The sequence below is a fragment of the Drosophila rhopaloa genome, unplaced genomic scaffold, assembly GCF_018152115.1.
Source record: "Drosophila rhopaloa isolate 14029-0021.01 unplaced genomic scaffold, ASM1815211v1 contig_2, whole genome shotgun sequence".
Lineage (NCBI taxonomy): Eukaryota > Metazoa > Arthropoda > Insecta > Diptera > Drosophilidae > Drosophila > Drosophila rhopaloa.
The window spans coordinates 17,932,381-17,954,347 of NW_025335083.1; the positions used below are offsets into that span (position 1 = coordinate 17,932,381).

At 39.5% G+C, this 21,967-nt stretch overlaps 1 protein-coding gene across 1 annotated transcript; it reads right to left on the reverse strand.

Moving 5' to 3' along the window:
* Nucleotides 1-8,865: 8,865 nt before the first annotated feature.
* On the reverse strand, nucleotides 8,866-11,061 carry LOC108051023 (importin subunit alpha-5-like). Its single transcript, XM_017132964.2, has 5 exons — nucleotides 10,660-11,061; nucleotides 10,142-10,596; nucleotides 9,817-10,080; nucleotides 9,264-9,763; nucleotides 8,866-9,207 (listed from the first exon to the last, which is right to left on the reverse strand). The coding sequence occupies exons 1-5, from the start codon at nucleotides 10,858-10,860 to the stop codon at nucleotides 9,038-9,040; spliced, it is 1,590 nt and encodes a 529-aa protein (XP_016988453.2). The 5' UTR covers nucleotides 10,861-11,061; the 3' UTR covers nucleotides 8,866-9,037.
* Between the last annotated feature and the right edge of the window lie 10,906 nt (nucleotides 11,062-21,967).

The following is a 21,967-nucleotide window of genomic DNA, read 5'->3' on the forward strand; positions in this document are numbered from 1 at the left end:
TTAAAACTTTCGTCCAAAAAATAATTAAGACTTAGTTTTATGAGAAATTTCGATACAATTTTTAAAAGTCCTCATACCTTTCTTCAGAAATTTAAAATATAAAAGAAATTTAAATTTACAATTTAACATAACATAATTTTAGATTTTACTTTGTAAAATTAGTGTGATTCTGATTTCCAATCGAAAAAATTCTGTCTTATTTGTAGATACCCAAAGTTGGAAAATACAAACTAAAAATGAAATAAAGATCGCAGCCTTCGAAATAATGTGCCTGCAGCGAACTGGCTGATCTTTTTCCCCAGTGATCTCACCCCCACTCGATCTTCATTTTTACCCACTTGTAGTTGGACATCGACAAATGACCATCGCTATCTGTCTTTGATCTTCAAGTGCTTCAATCGGAGCCCCTTTTCCCCTCGCTTTCCCTTCCCTTTCCACTTCCCCTTTCCCAAAACCACTAATTGGGGTGTGCAGGGCATTCAAACCGACTTGATATCCGAAACAGGCGGTGAGAGTCAGTGAGTGAATGAGCACCCACCAGCGTCAACGAGGTGCCACTCAGAAAAGTCCAAACCACTTAAGTGCCTTGGGGGCCAAGCAGGGGGGAAATTTCCAGCCGAAAAATACAGAAATAAAAAAACGCATAACGAAATGGGCTTTCGGCTTTTGTGAGTGTAGTCAGCTCGATTGAGAGGCGATTAGCGAACAAAACAGAAGTGGCATGTTTTGATGATGATCAGCCGGGCCCGTCTGATTGCCGGCAATCAAATCCGAATATTGTGTGGGGGTGGTCCATGCTCCATGGTCCGTGGTCCGTGGTTCGTGGGAGACCTCCGTAAGCTAGACACGCGTAAAAACGCTCCCAAATGACTTTTCAATTGAGTTGTTAAGCTGTCTGATGACGGTTGTCAAGACCCGCTCCCATCCCACAATTCGCTTTATGGCGAATGCTTGCGCGATAATTGAGTTTTATGATTGACACGACAACTTTGCTTTTTAAATTGACATAAATTTCAATATGTCGCATACAAAAGCGAGGGAAACAACGGCAAGTTAAGCGAACCGAAAGCGATCTATCTCCGCACTCCACCCCCTCCGACTGTCCCGGCGATAAATTGTGCAATAAATTTCAATTACTGTTATTTTGCCGGCAAAGCGCCCATAGAATCCGCACATAGAGTTCCAGCAGTTTCAGCCCGGCTCTCGACCAAAAACCCATATAAACTATTTAAGTGAACTGAAAAAAATACGGAGAAAAAAAAAGAATGTGGAAAAAGAAGGCGAAACAAGAAATATGCGACACACAAATTGTGATAAATTTTATGTTAAAGTGCATGAAATTATATGGCGACACATTTGGGCACTCATAAATTTTATTTAAACAATTTACAATTGTCATTCGAGAATTGCTTGTCGCAATTGTTGTTGTTGTTGCTGTTGTTGTTATTGCCTTTGCAGTCACCGACTGGACACTGACTTTTTGTTGTTGGGCTATAGTTTATGTAGTTGCTTTTCTGCGGCTTTGGCCTGCGAATTATTTATGTTTTATTGTCAGTTGGAGGTTATTATATTGCCATATTGAAGCACGTTAGCGCTATAAAAATAAAAAAGTCAATGATATGGAAGTTTGTAGTTAGTGGAAAAAATATTAATACGTTGTAAATAAAGGTTGGGTTCAATATAAGGCTTGGATTTTAAAGGGGAACCATTGGATATGGTCTCGAAAAAAGGAAGTTGTCAATAAAAATATAAGGCTAGCATAAATATTTATATTAAATAGTATTCTGAAATAAAGTACTCAAACTCATAGAATTAAGGCTTAAACCTTTTTTCATTTTTTTTTAAATTAGCTGACATTAAGGTCAGAATATTTTAGGCCTTAAATTCTCAATTTTAATTTATTATTGTATGGCCTAAACATGTATACCTTGACTTGGCAGTTTTCATTTGTTTTGCATTTAAACGTTTAAAGTTTCTAAATGGCTTTGATGCAGTATTTTAACTGCACAGGGATGACAGCAGGGTAAGCCAAATGGAAAGACTTAACCCCAAAATGTTGGGGAAAATTGTTTCAGTCTCAAACGCTCCTCTGGCATTCGTAATGTGCGTTTGATTTGCCAACTTAATTAACCCAGCGAGCTGCTCCAAAACATTTCCAGTCGAAAGGCAGAGGCAGCCGCAAGTCAATCAAGTGAGAACATCAAAGCGAATGTCGCCTGCACTTTGCACTGCCTCGAAAGATGAAGGCGAACCGCTGCGAAAGTTCTGTGCAACCCGGATTCCAGAGGACTTCACTCAAAGTTCTCGCCCTCGTTTACTCCAACTGACATGGCCAGACATTTGCCCATCCACTCCTTCATCCAGAATCCAGCATTCAGCATCCAGTATACCCCAGCACCACTGGCGGTTCCCAGTGACAACTTACTTTGGCATTTGGCTGTCAACATGCTGTCAGACATTTAAACAATAAATGACCAAACACTTTTCATTATGTTGCTCTTTGCGGTTTCGCCTGCAACAGACAGGAAAACCGACTTTGACTTTGGCTCGCAATTGGAATCCCTGTCCAAATCAGACTTCGATTCAAAGCCCTTTTTAAAATTGACTGATTCGCACAAAGAATGTTGGCCATTCATACGAGAATACTTTTCAAATTGGGGCTGATGTGGGTCAACTGGTGGTGGTGAACAGGGGGATGGGGTGAACAGGGGGTCAGAGGTCAACGTTTTTACTGCTGTTACTGTCATAAAAACGTTGCCAACTCTGCCAAGACCCAAAAAGTTATCCGGCCCCCTTTTGCCAGCTGAATGTGCTTTTCGGTCGGCGATACAAATGCGAACCCATTTCAAAAATGTTGACACCCAACATAGGGCAATTAAATTCATTTTTCATTTGTTGTGTGCTGGACACAGTTGGCAGCCTTGTTGAAAGTAATTGACATATTGCGTTGCAAAATTTGAAAGGTTTTTCTCTTATGGGCGAACGCAAACACACACAAGCTGTGGCTGGAATTTTATGGATTGGCATTTCGTGAGGTTGGCTAACATCAGGAAATTTGTATTTTCGGTAAACGATTTCGTGTTCTGCCATTCTGGAATGCTTAAGTTGAAGACTTCAAATCAAATTTTGTGCTCTGTTTTTGTATTGCAGGAAGGAAATTAATTTATTTGCTTTTTCTTTTGCAAACACATTTTGTATGTTTTAAAAATCATAGTGGTTTTCAATTTATGACCTATTTTTCATCTATCAACATTTATTTTTAATTTGATTTTCATCCTAAACTTTGAAGGGCAGTCGAAAAAAACAATATAAAATGTTTGAAGAGGTACAAGAGTTTGTAAATATTGAATAAATAAATTACTGGTCTTTCAAATATTTGTAACACTTTAATTTCTTTTTTAAACAGAGTAAACATAGTTTATGAAGTGATGATATTTCATTTAGAAGCTCTGAAAACTTAATTATTTCCCATAAAATATCACTCACCGCACCCATTAATGGCTACAATCGATTCCGTATATCCAGTGCCACCGATTTATCGCCTCACCCCCAATCTTCTTGTCACTTTCAGTGTCAATTGGGCATTAAGTGCGTTTCGAGGCCATTAATGGACTCTAAACACGTTGTTGGAATTCTTTGCTGCGGGACATAAGAACATTCGAACAAATTGCTTCACACACATTAGGGAGAATTCGAATGGCTTTCTCCTCGGTTCTTGGTTTTCGGTCCTTGGACACCACTCTTCCGCTCCTTTCCAAACCCACGCACTTTGGGAAAAGTCTCCTCCATCGTAGGGCCATAAATTTCGTTTTATTTATGAGCATTTAATTTTTGTAACATTAATTTAAACATAACTGCCAAAACATAAATTAGCTTCCGTTTCAACTAATTATGTCCGCTGCCGTCCCTCTGGCACCACTCTCCATTTTTCGTGGCAATCGCTCAAGCATGAAAATTGTTGACTGCACAAAAGGCAACATCAGAGACACCCCCGCACAGCCGAAAACCGCATAAATTTAAATGTATTCCCCGGCCCCACCCCTCCTCCCCTCGTTTAGGGATTGTGTGAGCGCCACGTTTTATCTTTCCCCTCCGCGGGGATGGATGATATGGTCCGCCATGGTCTGGGTTAGTCGGTCTGGTTGGGGGATGGGGTTCTTTAAGTGCCGTTACACATGCATCGGCAACGGCAACGGCACCGCCATCGCATGCATATAAATTTTGATCTGTTTTGCCGGCTGGCCTTTTGAACTGCCTCCAAATTAGTTGTTCATCCAGGCAATTAAACAAAATGTGCCGGAGCCAGGGCTGCATTAAATAAGGACAAATATAATACTCGATATTAACTATTTTCAAAATTTAATTTTAAATGCATACCAATATGCTTCTTATTCCCAACCCAACCAAGAGTCATAATTAAAGCTTGTTGATATTGATATTATCCTTAAAAATTGAAAATTAAATTAAAAATTTTTCATATCCATTTCTTAATAATAACCACAACTTTTATCTTGTTAAAAATGTAAGACTTTGTACTGAATGTATGTGATACTTTTATTAATAACATGTAGTTATTATACTTTATTATCCATGAACTTATTAAAATTTGAATGAATAGTAATATTTCTAAAAAATTAATTATCTTAATGATAATAGTCACTCCTCACGATCTCAACTCCTTGAACAGATCCACTTGGCTGCTTTGGGTGCCCTGGAAACCGAAAACAAAAGCCGAATAAAGAAATACGGCCAGAGACACGGCGCAAACATAATAATCATAAATATATCAGGCAGCTAACTTTCGGCTTGGCATAATAAAATCCAATTAAAAACCAAAGAAAGCAAATGTTTACGACCTGACACAGTCCGAGGGGCGAGGGACCGCAGAAGGGAGCCAGGAAAGCCGAAAAGGGCTGTCTGTCTGTCGACGAACGCATTGAGTTATGTTAATGGGAGGCAGAGTGTCTGCGCCCCCACAAAGATCGTCGAATTAGAGTGTGTTTTTTGGGGTAGAAACAAACTTATCCGTGGAGTCAAAAATATTTCATAAAAGGGTTGGGAAAATAGTATTCTTGTTGTAACAAAATTACCACTTGAAGATACACCAAAGAATATATTTTGATATATTCAAAATCCTTTTTTGGAAATGAACACAGTTTTTATAAGTAATAATATCTACATAGAATAAGATTTAGTTCTTAAAATATCCAAAAAAGAGTCGAGACATTTGAAGAGCATACAAAATAAGTTAGCTTGGCGATGCATTAGCAAACCAAAGGATATGTATTAATACATTCTAATTTATACTTTGAAAATAGCATTTGCAAACTTAAAATTTTTTATAAATTTTATAATTACATTACACTATATTTAAATAAATAATAATAAAGCCAAGTAAAATAGTTTGCAGAGCATCCAAATTCGCTTAACTTGGCGATGGAAGTTCTCAAAAGGTGAAGTATACTATTTTGAAGACTAAAGTTATATTCTCCCCTCATTTAGACATAGACAAAACGGTAGTCAACAAGCACGGGCAGCAACAGCATCCATTCGCAACCAACACCACATAATTCACAGGAAATGACAAACAGCTGAGCTCGAGCCATCAGGGCACCCTGGGCTGGCGGCCACAGCCCCCAATTCCCTGCCCCTTGTCAAGTGTCAGCGTAAATCTTAAAATTCGCCGAGCAGAAAGTGTTGCCTTTGTGGAAATTGACTTGGCCAAAACCAGCAGCGGCGGCAACAAAAACACCAACATCCAGTGACCAGACTTGGACTTGAAGTGGGTGTGACGAGGTGGGTCGAGGGGGTGGTGCTTTGCACTTTATTATTTATGGCTGTCGGGTTGAGTACGAATTCATTTTATTTATGAAGCAAGTCAGCCAAGCGACCAGCCAAACAGCCAAAAAAGAAAGACAACCAAAAACGAATGGCCAACGGACAACTGTGGTCGTTGTGGCTTTCGCAGCTACTGAAAACCAAAAACACCACTTTTCCCATCCTTTCAGATCGAATATGGTCTTGGTTCACACAGGCAGTGGTTAATGTGGTTTCAAACCATAAACATTATTTTCAAATAGAAATTTCTACGAATAAGCCATTTTAAATGCTGCCTTTTATGATATTTTGTACTTCATTTCATTTGTATTTAATTCGATTAAAAATTTAATGATATAATTCTACCAAGAAAGAATATTTCTACTTAAATAAAAATAAGCTTTTAAATTTACAAACATTTTACAAAATATAAATTAATTCTTTTAAGAAAATATTTTAAAAAAACAGTTTGGCCATTAAAAGAAACTACGTCTTATATAGTCTTAAAAAACCAAATTTATCAGACTTAAATCTTAAATCATTCCACTGTCTATAGAGTAGAGAACCCCAAAGAACGTAATGCCATCCGCAGTTGGCAACACTTGCACTCTGGCTCACCGAGACAAAAGGGCCACCCCTTTCCTTTGACTTCCTCCCTCAATCCTCGACTTTGGCCACGTTCGTAGCAATTTTCGAGTCGGCTAATTAGCTTTGGGTGTATTGTTTATAAATTTATGACGCATGTTAAATGGGTTTAATTTATTTATGGCACTTTGACCGCCCTTACAAGACTCCAAGTCCAAGACCAAGACCAGAGCCGAGTCGAGTGCTTAAGCTTTGGCCAATTGAATTTTCGTTTGTGAATTATGTTTATGAGCTGCCGGTTTGGTTCTGGTTGTGGCGTGATGGGCGGCTCTGGATGGGGGGACATTGAGGCAATGTTCTACATATTTGTGCGGTTAATTAGAGTCGCCTCTTGGCGGGGAGTCACCAGAATAACCGCTCGACAAGAGACCCAATTAAAACTTCAAGTTGTCAGCCGTACAGCTATCCAGCCATCAGCACCACGATTCTCCCCCGCAGGGTCAAATGGCTCTATTATGCGGATCCAAAGGGTCGCCGAGAAATCAACCCCGATAATGAAAATGGGAATACAAAATTCAGATGACTATCATTATGAGTATGGTGATTATTCAAAATGCACAAAATTCTTAAATGTGATTAAGGGATAAGAATGACTTAATTGAATATTTTTGGGACTTTAAAGTATTAGGGTATGTTAACTTTGACGATGGATTAGTAATATGACTACATATAGAATTCGGATAGATGTTTCGATTATTTTTCCTATAAGTATTGGATAGATACATGCTTCGGAAATTTATTATGCAATACCAATTATAAATTCTATATGATTGTTTAAGTAATCACAGGGAATAAGTAATAATAATAGTAATAACACCTTGATAAAAATGAAAAAGAAAACAATTATGTAAAAGTTGATATCCAAAAGTATAAATTTAACACAGCGACTTACTTAATTGTATTGGAAACATATTTTAAAAGTTTGTCAAAGTAAATAATTTAAATTGGATACAATAGGAAGTTATTTCTTTTAGTAAGTGTATTTTCCGAATCGATCTCGATCGGCTCTGGTCTTTTCCACTATAAACGACTCCTTCCGAAGAAATTCGGTTGTCACACCCAGGCGCCAGAGCCGAATGATCAATGGCCACTAATTAGTGTGTCCTCCGCCTCGGAAACTTTACACATGCCCATCGGCCGGCCTGGTGGATGTGGATCCCCTCCGCTGGACGCCCCCATCCTCCTGACCCGAGGGGTTTTCAGTTACAAGTGCTGATTACGGCTATGCCTTTCGCTTGTTTTGTTGTTCTGGGTTTTATTTTTTTGTGTTTTGTTTTTCGGGTTTCCCGCTGCGGCCGCAGGTCATTTATTATGTTTCTGTAGTTGGGCGAGACTTGAATTTCAATCATGAGCTGTTGTTGCTGCCGCCGCTGCTGCTGGGCCTTCGATTAGAAATTGCGATAATGTCCAATGGCGACAAAGTTTCCGATGCCAGGCGCCCAGAGAGAATGGCCAGTTGGAGCCCCGACTTTCCCACTTTCCCCCTATTTTCCCCGCCATGTACCACATCCTCGCCCATGGGCGCCTGTCTGCAGTTTGTCAATGCGACGGCAGCCACAGGGCTTATCTGCACTTGGCTGCCACTAAATTATGTTTTATCTGCATCTGTGGGTCATCGTGTTACTCCCATGCACACACCGTGTATATATACATATCTCCGGCGCTGTTGTGGTCACTTTGATCGATGGGCCCTGAGCGCTAATGAGCAGCAATTAATAAAGCCATGGACTTTGTTGACCGCAACAATATTCCAGTATATTTGAGTGGTGTGGGCATTCGGGAGTACGGAGAATAGAGTCATCCGGGGGGTTGGCCAGCGACTTGTCGGTGTCCAGCTGATTAATGCCCCGCCACGATAATGAGGTTTCGACTTGGACTCGGGCCTTGGCTCAGGAATATGTTTTAATGCCCATTTGATTGATGTCCAAGGCGAGTGCAAAACCGCTTAAGGCACTGCCAAAAAGTGAGTTCGGGGAAGCATTTTATAGACAGCTGAATGGGTTGAGGCTTGATTGGTAAGTCTGGGAACTAAAATAGGGTTGGACAACTTAATCAATGTTTGTGTACCCTTTTTCTCGTAGAGTAACACCCAAAAATTCCAAGGTTAAGCTCAATACATATATACGTTAGTTCAGTCGAAAAAATTTCCGTATCAATTAATTTTTTAAGGAGTTATCACGAAATTAAAGAATTTTATTGACGTTTCATTAATTAAACGAAGTTTCAGGCAAAGGTTTGCGTTACAAAATATAATCGTAAAGCACTTTTTATTGTATGAATGTGTTGAAACACAAGGTCAGTGTCTACAGCTTAGTTAAAAATATTTACAAACTTAATTAAAGTCTAAAATTATAAATTAAAAAACAAATTTAATAAATACAAAAAAATAGCCAATTCAGGATTGTGGGTGGTATTAAATTTTTAATCGCTGGAATAACATGCAGACGAGTATGTCTAACAAAATTAAAAATAAACCCGGCTCAATAAACAAATTTAGTTAAGAAGCTTTGCTTAAATGGCTCCTTCTGTGGCTGATGTTCATGATGATAGTTATTAGTCTCCTGCCAGGCTTGTACTAAAAATTAAAACCGCCGGTGGGCATATTGTGGGGATCGAATGTGAACTGTTCGGGTGCCATAACGCTCTCCTCCTCTCCGAATTCAAAGAACCGACCGATTATATCAAAAGATTTCTGGTAGATCTCCCGGTTTTCGTGACCCTGCAGGAACTCTATCTTTTCCAAACCTAATGTTGGATATAATGGTGTAATATCTAAACCCCGTTGAATCAAATTCCCTTACCACCGCATTCCTCGATGGCTAAGCCATAAGGATTTTGTCCCGGGGTGAAATGTTCACCCGCCTTCAAAATGTTTTCCAGAGCATTTAGGGCTCCGAGGATGATGTCCGAGTCCATGACGGTGAGGAATTCACACATAGGAGGCAGACAGCCCACCTGGACCAAGTAAAGGATCTGTTCGCAGGATGCGTTGCTGGTGGCATTGGCGATGGCCCAAGCTGCCGTCTTCCGAGTCCTGAATTCGGCCGTCTTCATGATGGTTATGAGCTGGGTGAACAAGCCGGCATCGATCAGCGCCTGGATCAGCGCTCGATTGCCGGCCGCAATATTGGAGATAATCCAGCAGGACTCTTTCTTGATTGTTTTCCACGGCGAGTGCAATAGCTTGGAAATGTTGACGAGTACATTATGGCCCAAAAGCACCTGAATCTGTTCATCCTCGCCGGTTGCAATGTTGGCAACTGCCCTCAAAGCGGCTGTGCAAACTTTCTGCTGCGGATATCTAAAATCAATAATTAATTAATTGATACCCAATGGCGAAACGGAAACACTCACAGTAGCAGCTCTACCAGGTGACGGCTGACGCCCGCTTCAAGAACAGCCTGGATTTGATTGTTCGGTCCATCAGCCAGAAAGCTGATGGCCAAACAAGTATGCTTGAGTACATCCACATCGTCGATGTCCAGTAATCTTGCCAGAATTGGCAGGCAGCAGACGATTTTGGTAAAGTCCACGGGCGGGTTCTTGCCGAAGCACAGATGGCACAATACCCACACCGAATTGCGGATCATATTGGTGCGCTCCGAGTTGTCCAGCACGCTGCAAGAAGTCCAAATAAATATGTGACTAAATTAGGAATATATCTGAGACCCTAACTCACTGTAGAAGAGGCATCAGAATGCCGGAGTTCAGCAGATGGTCCCGGCACATTCTCGAGTCGCCGGCTATGTTGCCCAGGGCCCACACAGCCTGATTCTGGACATCGGCATCGTTTGAGGTGGCGAGCAGTCCAATGAGAAAGGGCACTGCTCCGGCCTCGATCACGATCCTGGTCTGGAACGAGGTGCCCGAGGCAATGTTCGTCAGGATCCAGGCAGCCTCGAACTGCAGCGTGGTATTGGAGTTGTTCCGCAGAAAGGTTACCAACTGGGGCACCAATCCCTTCTTAATGACCTCATCCACAGGTGGGTCGCTTTCCCGGGCGAGTAGAGAACGGATCTTTTTTGCTGCCTTTACCTGGTCGCTCTCGTTTCCACTGTACAGCATCTGGATTAACTCCTGGTCGATTTCGGATTCGGCAATTGGTCCAATGCTGCTCTCATTAATGTCGTCAGACTGCGGAGCAAGATTGTGTGACTTTGGATATTAACAGGAATAAATAAATAAGCAAAATCCCACCTGCAAATAGCTACTGTTGCTGCTTTCTATTTCAGTAGATGTGGAAGATGTGGCTGGATTCAGGTCAACACCGCGTCGCTTTAGGAACTGCTCCTCGCGTTTGTTCTTTCGCAATTGGATGCCCGCTTCCCCGCGACGACGACGCATCTCTGTGGAGTCCAATCCATAATTTTTATAGAACTGTTTGTGGGGTGAGGACATGTTGGCAATTTAAAATGAAGTCTTTATGGAAAAGCAAAATTTTGGATGGAGAGTGAATGCTCTTGACTTAAATTTCTCCAAATATTAAAAAACCGCAATCTTGCTGTTCCTAGCAATTAAAAAATGAAAATAGTCCAGCAAAAAGTGTGTAAAAAAATAATCAAATTCGTTACAAGGCCTGCAGTTTTAAGTTGTGTAGAGTGGACAATTTTCGGATGGAAAGTGAATGTTCATGACTTGGTGTTCTCTGATATTTTGATCCAACACCAAACTGGATTTTGAAACTCCGATAACTATTATAAATAACATAACAGATTATACAAGAATCAATAAAATTTGTAAATGGTTTTTTTTTTTTTTTTAAATGCTTTCTGAAAATACCGTTTTACTATTGAAAATATAATACAATTTTTAGACAGCTCTAAATCAGCTCTACATTTTATTAGGCTTTTTAAATATTTTGAGTTAAAACTTTTGCACTAAAACATTCGTTAATTTTAATTTCGTAGCTTAACAAGCTAAACCAAACATAAATAAATGAAAATAAAGTAAGTAGTTTACTTAAAGTTAAGCTTGTTTTTTAAAAAGATTACTATGCTAGGATAAAAGTTATTTTCTCGTAACTTTCAGTCCGGTTTAACCTTTCCATTCTATTTCCCGTTCACTGTCGCTCCTTCCTTTTATTTTTAAAATGCCCAAGGATAGGACAGCTGCAACGATTACCACGAAAAAAGCAAATATAAATATATTTAAGTTTTGTAAATGAAATGCGCTTTGCAATTGCTTTTGGCCGACATCCCCTCCCGCTACACTGCGCAAAAATACATATATTTTTGGCGCAGTAGTTTTGGAACGCGAAGCGCGTGCAAAAATAATTTATGGGGGCCATCAACAACCCTTAGAGCTGAAATGATAGATGGCGTGCCAGGATGTCTGCCGCTGCCATCCAGCGGGAGTCGGACTAGAACTGAAACCGAAACTGAGACTGTAACTGCGAGTCAGAGCCAATGTCGAAGGCAAGTTAACCCAAAACCCAAAATATGCTGCGGGCGCAATATTTCTCGCACTCACTGTCACCGAGGGAGGGGGGTGGAAGTTGGGGGATTCCCGGGCCTGTCGACTGGAGAGTGTCGAGCACTTTTCGAATTGAAATGTCGTTTTGGCTGGCGCTAGAATTTTTCATTGCCAATTGCTGCCAGGAGTGGTAACCCGTGGAGGGGGGGTATAAGGAAGGGAAGCTTGCCAAGAGCTGCCATATTTCTCAAGAGCCCGGCACAAATGTCACATCAATCTTGTGTCCAGCGTTGCGTAAGAAGTAAAGAAAATATTCATTTTGTTTTTTGCGCGGAGTCCCTCATCTTTGCCCCCGAAAAAATGGAATCAAGTCTTCTCGCTGGCTGCTTGCGAAAATGATTAATGGCCTGGCATGTTGTGCGAATTTTAAATGCAAGACAGCGAGTGCAAAGAGGCTAAGACAGGGGCAGTTGGCCAAGTACTTTGATTGAATGAACTTGCTTAAGGGGCACGAATTTGAGTCCGTAAAAAATAGTGCCGAATAATGTTATAGTATACTGCACGCAAGTCCCAATTGATTACATTTTATTCATTACTAGCTGTACCCGGCGCGACTTCGTTCGCTTAAAATTAGTTTTGAGTACGGTTATCATGACTTTCCCATTTCCACACCACCCCTGAGGTAGAGAAATTGGCGCGTTTTTTTAATGTGGTATCTCCAATTAGACCTATTCCACTGAAACTTTTTAGGTTTCTTGTTTCCCCCTTCGCGCACCCCGTAAATACTGTTGCTTCGATTACATTCTTATGAAGACCTTTTATCTGCAATCGTGTCCCATTGCATAACTTTGGGGGACTTAAATTTCGCAATAACATTACGGGTGCTCCAATCCTAAGAGACAGATTATGCTGAGGAATTCCTGGAGGATTCAAAGAATTTAAAAATTTAACAGGGTAATGAACAGCATTATCAGCATCAGGAACAGAGTCGACCGATTTATAGGAGACTTCTAAACCATCAAATGAGTTTAGCAATAAATTATTAATAGTGGTTGCTCTTTCATTTTTCGTTGTCAAAATGGCGCGCTCAGATAGCCAATCTAAGCTTTTACATGATATGTTGAAAATGTCAGGAAATATTTTGGATGTAAGGTCTTGAACGTTTTTGACTACATTTCCTAAGCGTGATGTTATAACTATTTTTCCATAAACTGTTGGATGGACGCCATTCCCAATTTTTAAAAGAGTTTCGGCAAAAATTCCTGCAGAACTGTCTCTTTTTAAGTGCACTCGCATATTTTTCGTGAGCGCTAGTTTGTTTATCTGTGGCCATAAAAATGAAGATTTTAAACAGGCCTTTATTTCGTCAGCTCTTGTACCTCTTGGCACAACAGGAAGGGTTTGGCGAAAGTCTCCAGCTAGCAGGACTGTAATACCACCCATCAACATAGTACTCATTAATATCTTGCAGGGTTCTATTTATGGCTTCAAGCCCACCTTTATGTGACATTGTGCACTCATCCCAAACAATTAACTTACAATCTTTAAACACCGCAGCCATATTACATTGCTTTGAAATAGAGCAATGAGGTGCTTCTAAATTAACTAAATCCAAAGAAAGTTTAAATGTAGAATGAGCAGTTCGACCTCCATTGAGCAGGGTAGCAGCTATACCGGAAGATGCTACAGCTAGGGCTATTTTTTTTTAACTTCGAACTTTTGCCAACAATAAGTTTGTCAAGAAGGTTTTACCTGTCCCTCCAGGTGCATCCAAAAAAATATTTCACCCATCTCAGCCCCAACGCTTTTTGTATTGTATACGACTTAATATTAGTTTGGAGTTAGGGTTGTCAGGACTTTCTTATTTCTTATTTGCCCCTTTTTTTGAAGACCTTTGTGTTAACAACCTTTGTAGAAGATCCTTCAAGAGAGAGAATCAGAAGGATACTGGCAGAGCTATATAATAAATGAAAGTGATCCAAGTAAAAGTCGTGAGCTTGTATACTTTTTATCAGTTACAAAGTTATCAATGCAATTTTAATTTGCGCACAAATATGTATACTTGTTTGTAAATTGGAATTTGTTATTTTCAATTTCTTGTTTTGAATAAAACAAAAACCTTTGTACACTCAGTAAAAGATTGGCATCCAATACAAAAACAGCAAAGTAACGTATTATTTTCAGATTCCACATTTGATCGATAAACGGGTATAATAAATCATTTTATTTGTATTTAAGCACATTATCTACTTTCGAATAGAAACATACACACACATTGTATGTATGTACATGTATTGTACATATAAGCAAATCAAAAAATATCCAAATATACATATGTACATACGTATTTGGTCAAAAGTTCGAATCTTAAGATTAATATTTAACTTGGAAACATTTTGGCTTTGCTTACAGAATTTGTAGTAATTTTCTATTTTCTTCCATGGTGGAAATTAAATAAGGCTCTTACTTCTGCTACAAAATGAAAAATAAAACCTAAGCATTTGATCCACAGGACTGACTATTGATCGAAAATCATATTGATCGGAGCAGCAGTTTAAGTTTTTAAAATCCTAAACAAATTTAACTTAAATTGCCTCTTTCCCCTCCCCCTTTCCCTGCAGCACTACCCCTCCCCCTCATCAGTTTTCTTGGCTGTTGCTCTCTCGGCCGTCGCTCTCTTGGCTTCTGGGTTTCGTTCTCTCGACAGGCTCCCGCAAAATACAACGCAATGACTTAGAAAATCTAAATAAATTCGTTAAAAATACTTAAAAAAATGTTAAAAACTTGAAAAATTAAACTTAAGCATTTGGGCCATAGAATAACTATTGAGCGAAAAATCATCTTGATCGGAGCAGCGGTTTAGATTTTTTAAATCGAAAAGTTAATTTTAAATGTAGCCCCCAAATTATGGGGGATATCAAAATTTCTTTTAGATTTCTAATTAGGCCTTTTCAAAACCTAAAATTCGGAAAAAACCAAATATCGAAATTCCAACCAGTTTAGAAGTTAAGCTTAAATACATCAACTTTTTTTTGCTCAGAATAATGGATGTTGGAGCTGTTTGGGGCCACTGGGGGGACATATCGGATCTTAGTGGGCGCCCACGCCCCCAATGGAATACTGTGAAAAAATTTGGCTGCTCTTGCTCTTACGGTTTGGGCTGTGGCCGTATCCCCTTAAAAATCGGTCTTTCATTTTATAATCTTTAGGGATGAAAGTGATCCAAGTAAAAGTCGTGAGCTTGTATACTTTTTATCAGTTACAAAGTTATCAATGCAATTTTAATTTGCGCACAAATATGTATACTTGTTTGTAAATTGGAATTTGTTATTTTCAATTTCTTGTTTTGAATAAAACAAAAACCTTTGTACACTCAGTAAAAGATTGGCATCCAATACAAAAACAGCAAAGTAACGTATTATTTTCAGATTCCACATTTGATCGATAAACGGGTATAATAAATCATTTTATTTGTATTTAAGCACATTATCTACTTTCGAATAGAAACATACACACACATTGTATGTATGTACATGTATTGTACATATAAGCAAATCAAAAAATATCCAAATATACATATGTACATACGTATTTGGTCAAAAGTTCGAATCTTAAGATTAATATTTAACTTGGAAACATTTTGGCTTTGCTTACAGAATTTGTAGTAATTTTCTATTTTCTTCCATGGTGGAAATTAAATAAGGCTCTTACTTCTGCTACAAAATGAAAAATAAAACCTAAGCATTTGATCCACAGGACTGACTATTGATCGAAAATCATATTGATCGGAGCAGCAGTTTAAGTTTTTAAAATCCTAAACAAATTTAACTTAAATTGCCTCTTTCCCCTCCCCCTTTCCCTGCAGCACTACCCCTCCCCCTCATCAGTTTTCTTGGCTGTTGCTCTCTCGGCCGTCGCTCTCTTGGCTTCTGGGTTTCGTTCTCTCGACAGGCTCCCGCAAAATACAACGCAATGACTTAGAAAATCTAAATAAATTCGTTAAAAATACTTAAAAAAATGTTAAAAACTTGAAAAATTAAACTTAAGCATTTGGGCCATAGAATAACTATTGAGCGAAAAATCATCTTGATCGGAGCAGCGGTTTAGATTTTTTAAATCGAAAAGTTAATTTTAAATGTAGCCCCCAAATTATGGGGGATATCAAAATTTCTTTTAGATTTCTAATTAGGCCTTTTCAAAACCTAAAATTCGGAAAAAACCAAATATCGAAATTCCAACCAGTTTAGAAGTTAAGCTTAAATACATCAACTTTTTTTTGCTCAGAATAATGGATGTTGGAGCTGTTTGGGGCCACTGGGGGGACATATCGGATCTTAGTGGGCGCCCACGCCCCCAATGGAATACTGTGAAAAAATTTGGCTGCTCTTGCTCTTACGGTTTGGGCTGTGGCCGTATCCCCTTAAAAATCGGTCTTTCATTTTATAATCTTTAGGGATTTTACATTAATATATATTCTGGCTTGATAGATAACAATATTAAAACGATATAAAGTTGGCATTCCTCTAAAATCATTCAAATTCATCGTTTTAACGTTGATCAAATTTTTGACCCATTTTCATGTTATTTATTTGTAAGTTTCTGACAACTTGTAAAACGGGCACCCCCAACTGGACTTCCATAGTCCATAACTTTACTAAATTTAAACCGATTTCAAAGTGGCATACCTCTAAAGACTTGTAGCTCGATTCTTAAAAAAACTGCATCCAAATTTAGCGTTTTAACGTTGATCAAATTTTTGACCCATTTTCATGTTATTTATTTGTAAGTTTCTGATAACTTGTAAAACGGGCACCCCCAATTGGACTTCCATAGTCCATAACTTTGCCAAATTTAAACCGATTTCAAAGTGGCATACCTCTAAAGACTTGTAGTTCGATTCTTAAAAAAACTGCATCCAAATTTATCGTTTTAACGTTGATCAAATTTTTGACCCATTTTCATGTTATTTATTTGTAAGTTTCTGATAACTTGTAAAACGGGCACCCACAACTGGACTTCCATAGTCCATAACTTTGCCAAATTTAAACCGATTTCAAAGTGGCATACCTCTAAAGACTTGTGGTTCGATTCTCAAAAAAACTGCATTTAAATTTGTCTCCTTAACGTTGATTAATTTTTGACCAATTTTCAGGTTAGCTATTATAACCTTGCAGAGGGTATTATATTTCCCGCCAGAACACCTCTTAAATCCTGAAAGTCTTATATTGTTGCCTACTTGAAGGGATTTTATAGTGGCTGGATTAAGTTTAGTAAAGTTCGGTTATGCAATTAAATTTGCCGCAGAACTTGTATTAACTCAATTACTTGTTGTATTAAAAGGATTACATATTGTGCTTAAAATCGAAAATGTAGCCTGCCATAATGCAATTAAACCGGGTCCCGCAACATTATTTGCCATGGAACCTTGCTACACGAACACAAGTTATCAAGTCATCAAGTGAGCTTGTCCTCACCCCCCTCCCCCCCGCAAAAGCCATCGCACTTGACTAGACTGTGCCCCCTCTGAAAAGTCCCCTCGACTCCTCTGCTCACCTCTAACATGGCCACAACGTCATTTGCGCTGCTTAAAAGTTGATTCGAAAAGTTTTACACCGCAACCGAGCTGGGAAAGTGGTGGAAAAATGGTGTGCGGAGGTGGGGAAAGGTGGGAAATATCCGAGACAGGAAGTGAGAGGGAGGGAGAAAGAGATCCTTGAACATGCCGCCGTAGACGCCTCCGCTTTTCGTCCTGGCACACACACAATTAGGCATAATCACCTACACACACAATTAAGCAGACTCCCGCCAGAACACCTCACACAGATACTCTCGCACACATGCATCGAGAACCGGGCTATAACCTGCCTGCAACGCCGTCGTCGCCGTACAATTTCCGCAAGTCGTAAAAGTCGGTAATTTATACCTTTTGCCCCATATGCTACGGCATGGTAATTTGTTAAGTAGAGTTAAAATAATTGCTCGTATTTATAATTTACACATTTTGCCTTGGAAATTTATCGTCGCGCTGAAAGTGCGCTAGATATCACACACACACAGAGTACACAGTCCCCAAAGGAGGATTCTGCTCTCCAAAACACAACTGTAAAGTGGCGAGGCTGGGGATAGCGAGTGGTTGGTGGGGGGGTGAGGTTTGGAAGGTCGGCCAACTTGCCTCCGCAATTTTTCGGTGTATTTTCCACTTTTGCGCTGCGCTCAAATTTATGGCCACAAGTTGCCCCTGCTAAACTGAATGAATGAGTAAGTGAGCTCCTGCTCCTGGCGATGCTGCTGCAGCTCCTCCCTCTGGCAAAGTTGAAAGTTTTAGCCGCTATTAATTTCCCACACCATCCCTTTTTTTGGGGAGGGGAAAGCCGGGCTCTGTGGGGAATATGAATTGCAGTTGAAGAGATTTACAGGCCGTTCGGGGTCCAGAACGAAAGAAAAACAATTTGATTTCGTTTGATAAATGCTGGGTATGGAAAAATATGGCATTCGACTAGTTTTCTAAGTTAATCATACAGAACAAAAAGCAAATACAGGATTAAGCTAACAAATTAAAATTTAAATTTGGATATTCTCCACTAAAAATTCTCTCAAAATACATTTTAAGTGTTTATTTTCTTTTGATTAAAAAACTTGTATATTAAGAGTAAGTAAAAAGGTTTTACAAGCTTTTTATTTAGCTTTTTATCATCAATAACAGAAGTAATAAAAATATCTTAAAATATTTTTAAATGTATTTTTTAATGTATTCATATGGGCTTACATTAATCATATGATAAGGGGTCTGAGGAAGTAATAAGAGACAAAGTAACATTTTATATGAACCCAAGCCATGGAAACATTCATTTTCCGTCAAAATTACCAAGTAACTCCATTTTGCACGAAATTTCGAAAACCATAAAACATTGTGAACGATAAATTTCATTTTAATGGCTGGAGAATTGTTGGGGAACGGCTCTTTTCCCTCTCAGTCGCACTCAGTTACTTTGTGTGCTGGAAACATTTTATAAAACATTTATTTGCTTGATTCCTAGCCTCATTTCCGCCAGACATTTCGCACCCGCTCAAAGCCCCTTTCTCCGGCACCATTTTCTACCCCAATTCAGCTGAAAAGATATATATTTTGTCTGCACTCCGCGCTCTTCCTTTTTGGGCCATAATGAGGCCATAAAAAGGGTTAAATAAAATGTGCAGCAATTGCTTTGCTAAAGCCAACGAGGTCTAGTGTACACCACCCCCTTTCACCTCCATTTCGAATGCCAGCCATTAGGTTCCGACCACTGACAGCGAAAATTTGGCCGATTTTCGCGCCGTTGCTTAAGAATTATCGACGTCTTTTTTATTTGGCCGAGGAATGTCAGAAGAGGCGTTTGCCTCTGGGTTGGAAAAGTGGAAAAAGTGGGGAAAGTGTGCGGTGGAATGGTGGTGTGGGAGGGGGAGGGGGAAGGGGGCGAAGAAATTACAGCTTGTAGCTACAAATTGCTTCCGTTGCAGGCACTTCGGGGCTCTTTAAATGGGTGGAGGGCAGCCCAAAATAGACACATCAATGAAATTTATTAGTTTGCATGTGCAAGTGCAGCTGGCGGTGGTCGGGATTTTCCATTTCCCGCCGGACCGAGGTCTAATTCGCTTCCTCTGCCCTTCTCTTAAAACGCCCCCTTCCCCCCGCCCCCATGCAACGGATGTAAATTGCTGCTAATTTGCTCTGTACACTGAAATTAATGGAAACTCAAATGAAAGCCAGATCGGCGGAGTCCCGGTAAACATGATAAATGCATTCGGGGATTTAATTTATTCAGTAGTTAGTAGAGAGAATATTTTAGCTGATTTATTGTGGCAGTAAAACTTTATATTCAAGCTTTAAAAACTTATGGTTTGCGATGCAGTATCTAAAATGTTTCTAGTTAAGAATGTTTTATACTGCATATGTCTTGTTAATATAAATATATGATTTCATTTGACATAAAAATAAAATTTAAGTCGCTATCCTTATTCAGGTTTATTGCATGGAAAACTTTATATTTTTTCCGTATCCAATCATCCAAAAGGGAACATGTAAATATACCACAGCGTTCAAGTTGCCTTCAATTCAGCAGAGTTTATTTCTCGGAGGGCTTTGATCTCGCCGCTCTCCTTTCACACATTTATGGGTTTATGATGCGCCCCATATACACGACAAATGCAGCGAAATGAAACTTGAATTTGGCTTCCCGATCCGCCCATCCACCCATCCACCCACACACCCACCCACACATCCCCTCGTTACCTTTGGCTGTCTCGCTTTTACGATGCCTCAAATGGTGTGATAATTAGGTGAACAGACGTCTGCCAACGTGTGTCGGTGCAACATCAAAGCGAACACCGCCCCCCTCTCGTCCATCGCACCCTGCCACGCCCACATTCTTATGTTGGTGGGCGTGTGCTCGTCGTGTTTCCGCCCCTGTGAAATGTGCGATGACGAATTCCCAGAACTATTTGTTATGTCAGTTTACAATTGTTGGGCATTCCGCGGAACTAGATTTAACAATCCCGATTCCGATGTTTGACTGGGCGTCGACATTTCGGATGTTTACAAGCTGATAGCTGGGTTATTTATTTAACCACTGGTTCAGATGTATACTTAAAAGGTCGCAGGTAGATTACTAGCACCTTGTCACCCTTGAAAGAAACATGATAATATACAAAATATATACTCTTGTTAAGTAGATAATTAAAATAAATAAAACTTAAACAACCAAATGTTTTTTCGACAAAAAATACTCTGACTAAAGCTTTTCAGTTAAATGAGCATATAAGCTATATAATCCATAATTGACTTGTGGAAGATAGCAATCAAAACACACTTACAAAAAACGCTTAAAAACATAAATTAATTAGTGAAGAAAAAATCTGTTCTTTATTATGGCCTCCAAATTGGGTTGTGGCTATAACCCACTGTGTTACTAAGATGTCTGATTATGATTTATGTACTGGACAATCAAGATCAACCCTATTAGCCATATTCATAATAGAGGTTAAAACGCGATGGAAACCTTGAAGCTGGCTTCGTAAAGAAACCTCTCGAACAATGTGGACTGGCCTGCCATATTCGGTGGGTCTTTCCACCTGCAAACGGCAAATAATGTTGCAGGTCAAATCGATTCAAGCGCCAACGAAACGAAACAGCGGTGTCAGCCACTTTGCAACTCGTTTGTTGCCCCTCGCTGATCCGTGGACACATGTTGCGGCATCGTTGTCGCATATATATCTATATACATTTTCCAGCTGGTTGCAAGTGGCCGCCTGTCGCTGATTAACATCGCCATCGTCATCGCCACTCGTGTCAAGCTCCGCAGATAAGCCATCGTTATCCCCCCTCTTGATCAATTCCATGGATATATATATATATATACTCCACTGCAAGCCGGCTTTCGATGCCACAAATCATTGCCAAACATGATTTCTTATTATGGCCAACTAAGGTGTGGCTGGAATTCGTGTTTGCCTTCCAGCTTAGACTTGTTATTTCTGATTTAAATGCTTGTAATTTTAATTATAATTAACTAGGTATTTATAAATGTGTACAGGTTGATTTATCCAACAGGATGCTAGATGATAGCAGTTACAATTTGTGAATGCTATGCTATATGTTCAAGCACATATAGGATATAATATCAAGAAACATTTTAACTGAGTTTATTATTATTATACTTACATTTAAATTTATTTTTAAATATGTATATATAATTAATTAATATTTGGTTTTGGGGAGCTATCAGCCAGATTTGAACATCCAAGCTAATCAGATCCCACGAAGATGCATATCTCATCGCAAACAGACATATAGCCATGCGCTTAAGTAAATATATCAATTTCGTTGATAATCCGAACGTGAAAGCTTCCTGCTGTGATCCCCGCCCTCTGAAATGTATTTTCCTCTATATCTGCCCACATGGAGTGGGCCTCCACTCATTAGCTGCTGCATTCGGAGATGCCGTACAAGCCACTTAATTTAAATTTAAATGTTTACTTCTCGCTATGCGTGTGTGTTGTGTGGGGCCAAGTATTTTGTCTGCGTTGCTTTTAGTGTTTATACCCCTCCCAAGCCAAT

Coding starts and splice junctions, on each gene's coding strand:
- LOC108051023 (XM_017132964.2), bottom strand. CDS start 10,860: ATGTCCTCACCCCACAAACAGTTCTATAAAAATTATGGATTGGACTCC. Junction 10,597..10,659: donor GCAACAGTAGCTATTTGCAG/GTGGGATTTTGC, acceptor CTTGCTCCGCAG/TCTGACGACATTAATGAGAG. Junction 10,081..10,141: donor ATTCTGATGCCTCTTCTACA/GTGAGTTAGGGT, acceptor GACTTCTTGCAG/CGTGCTGGACAACTCGGAGC.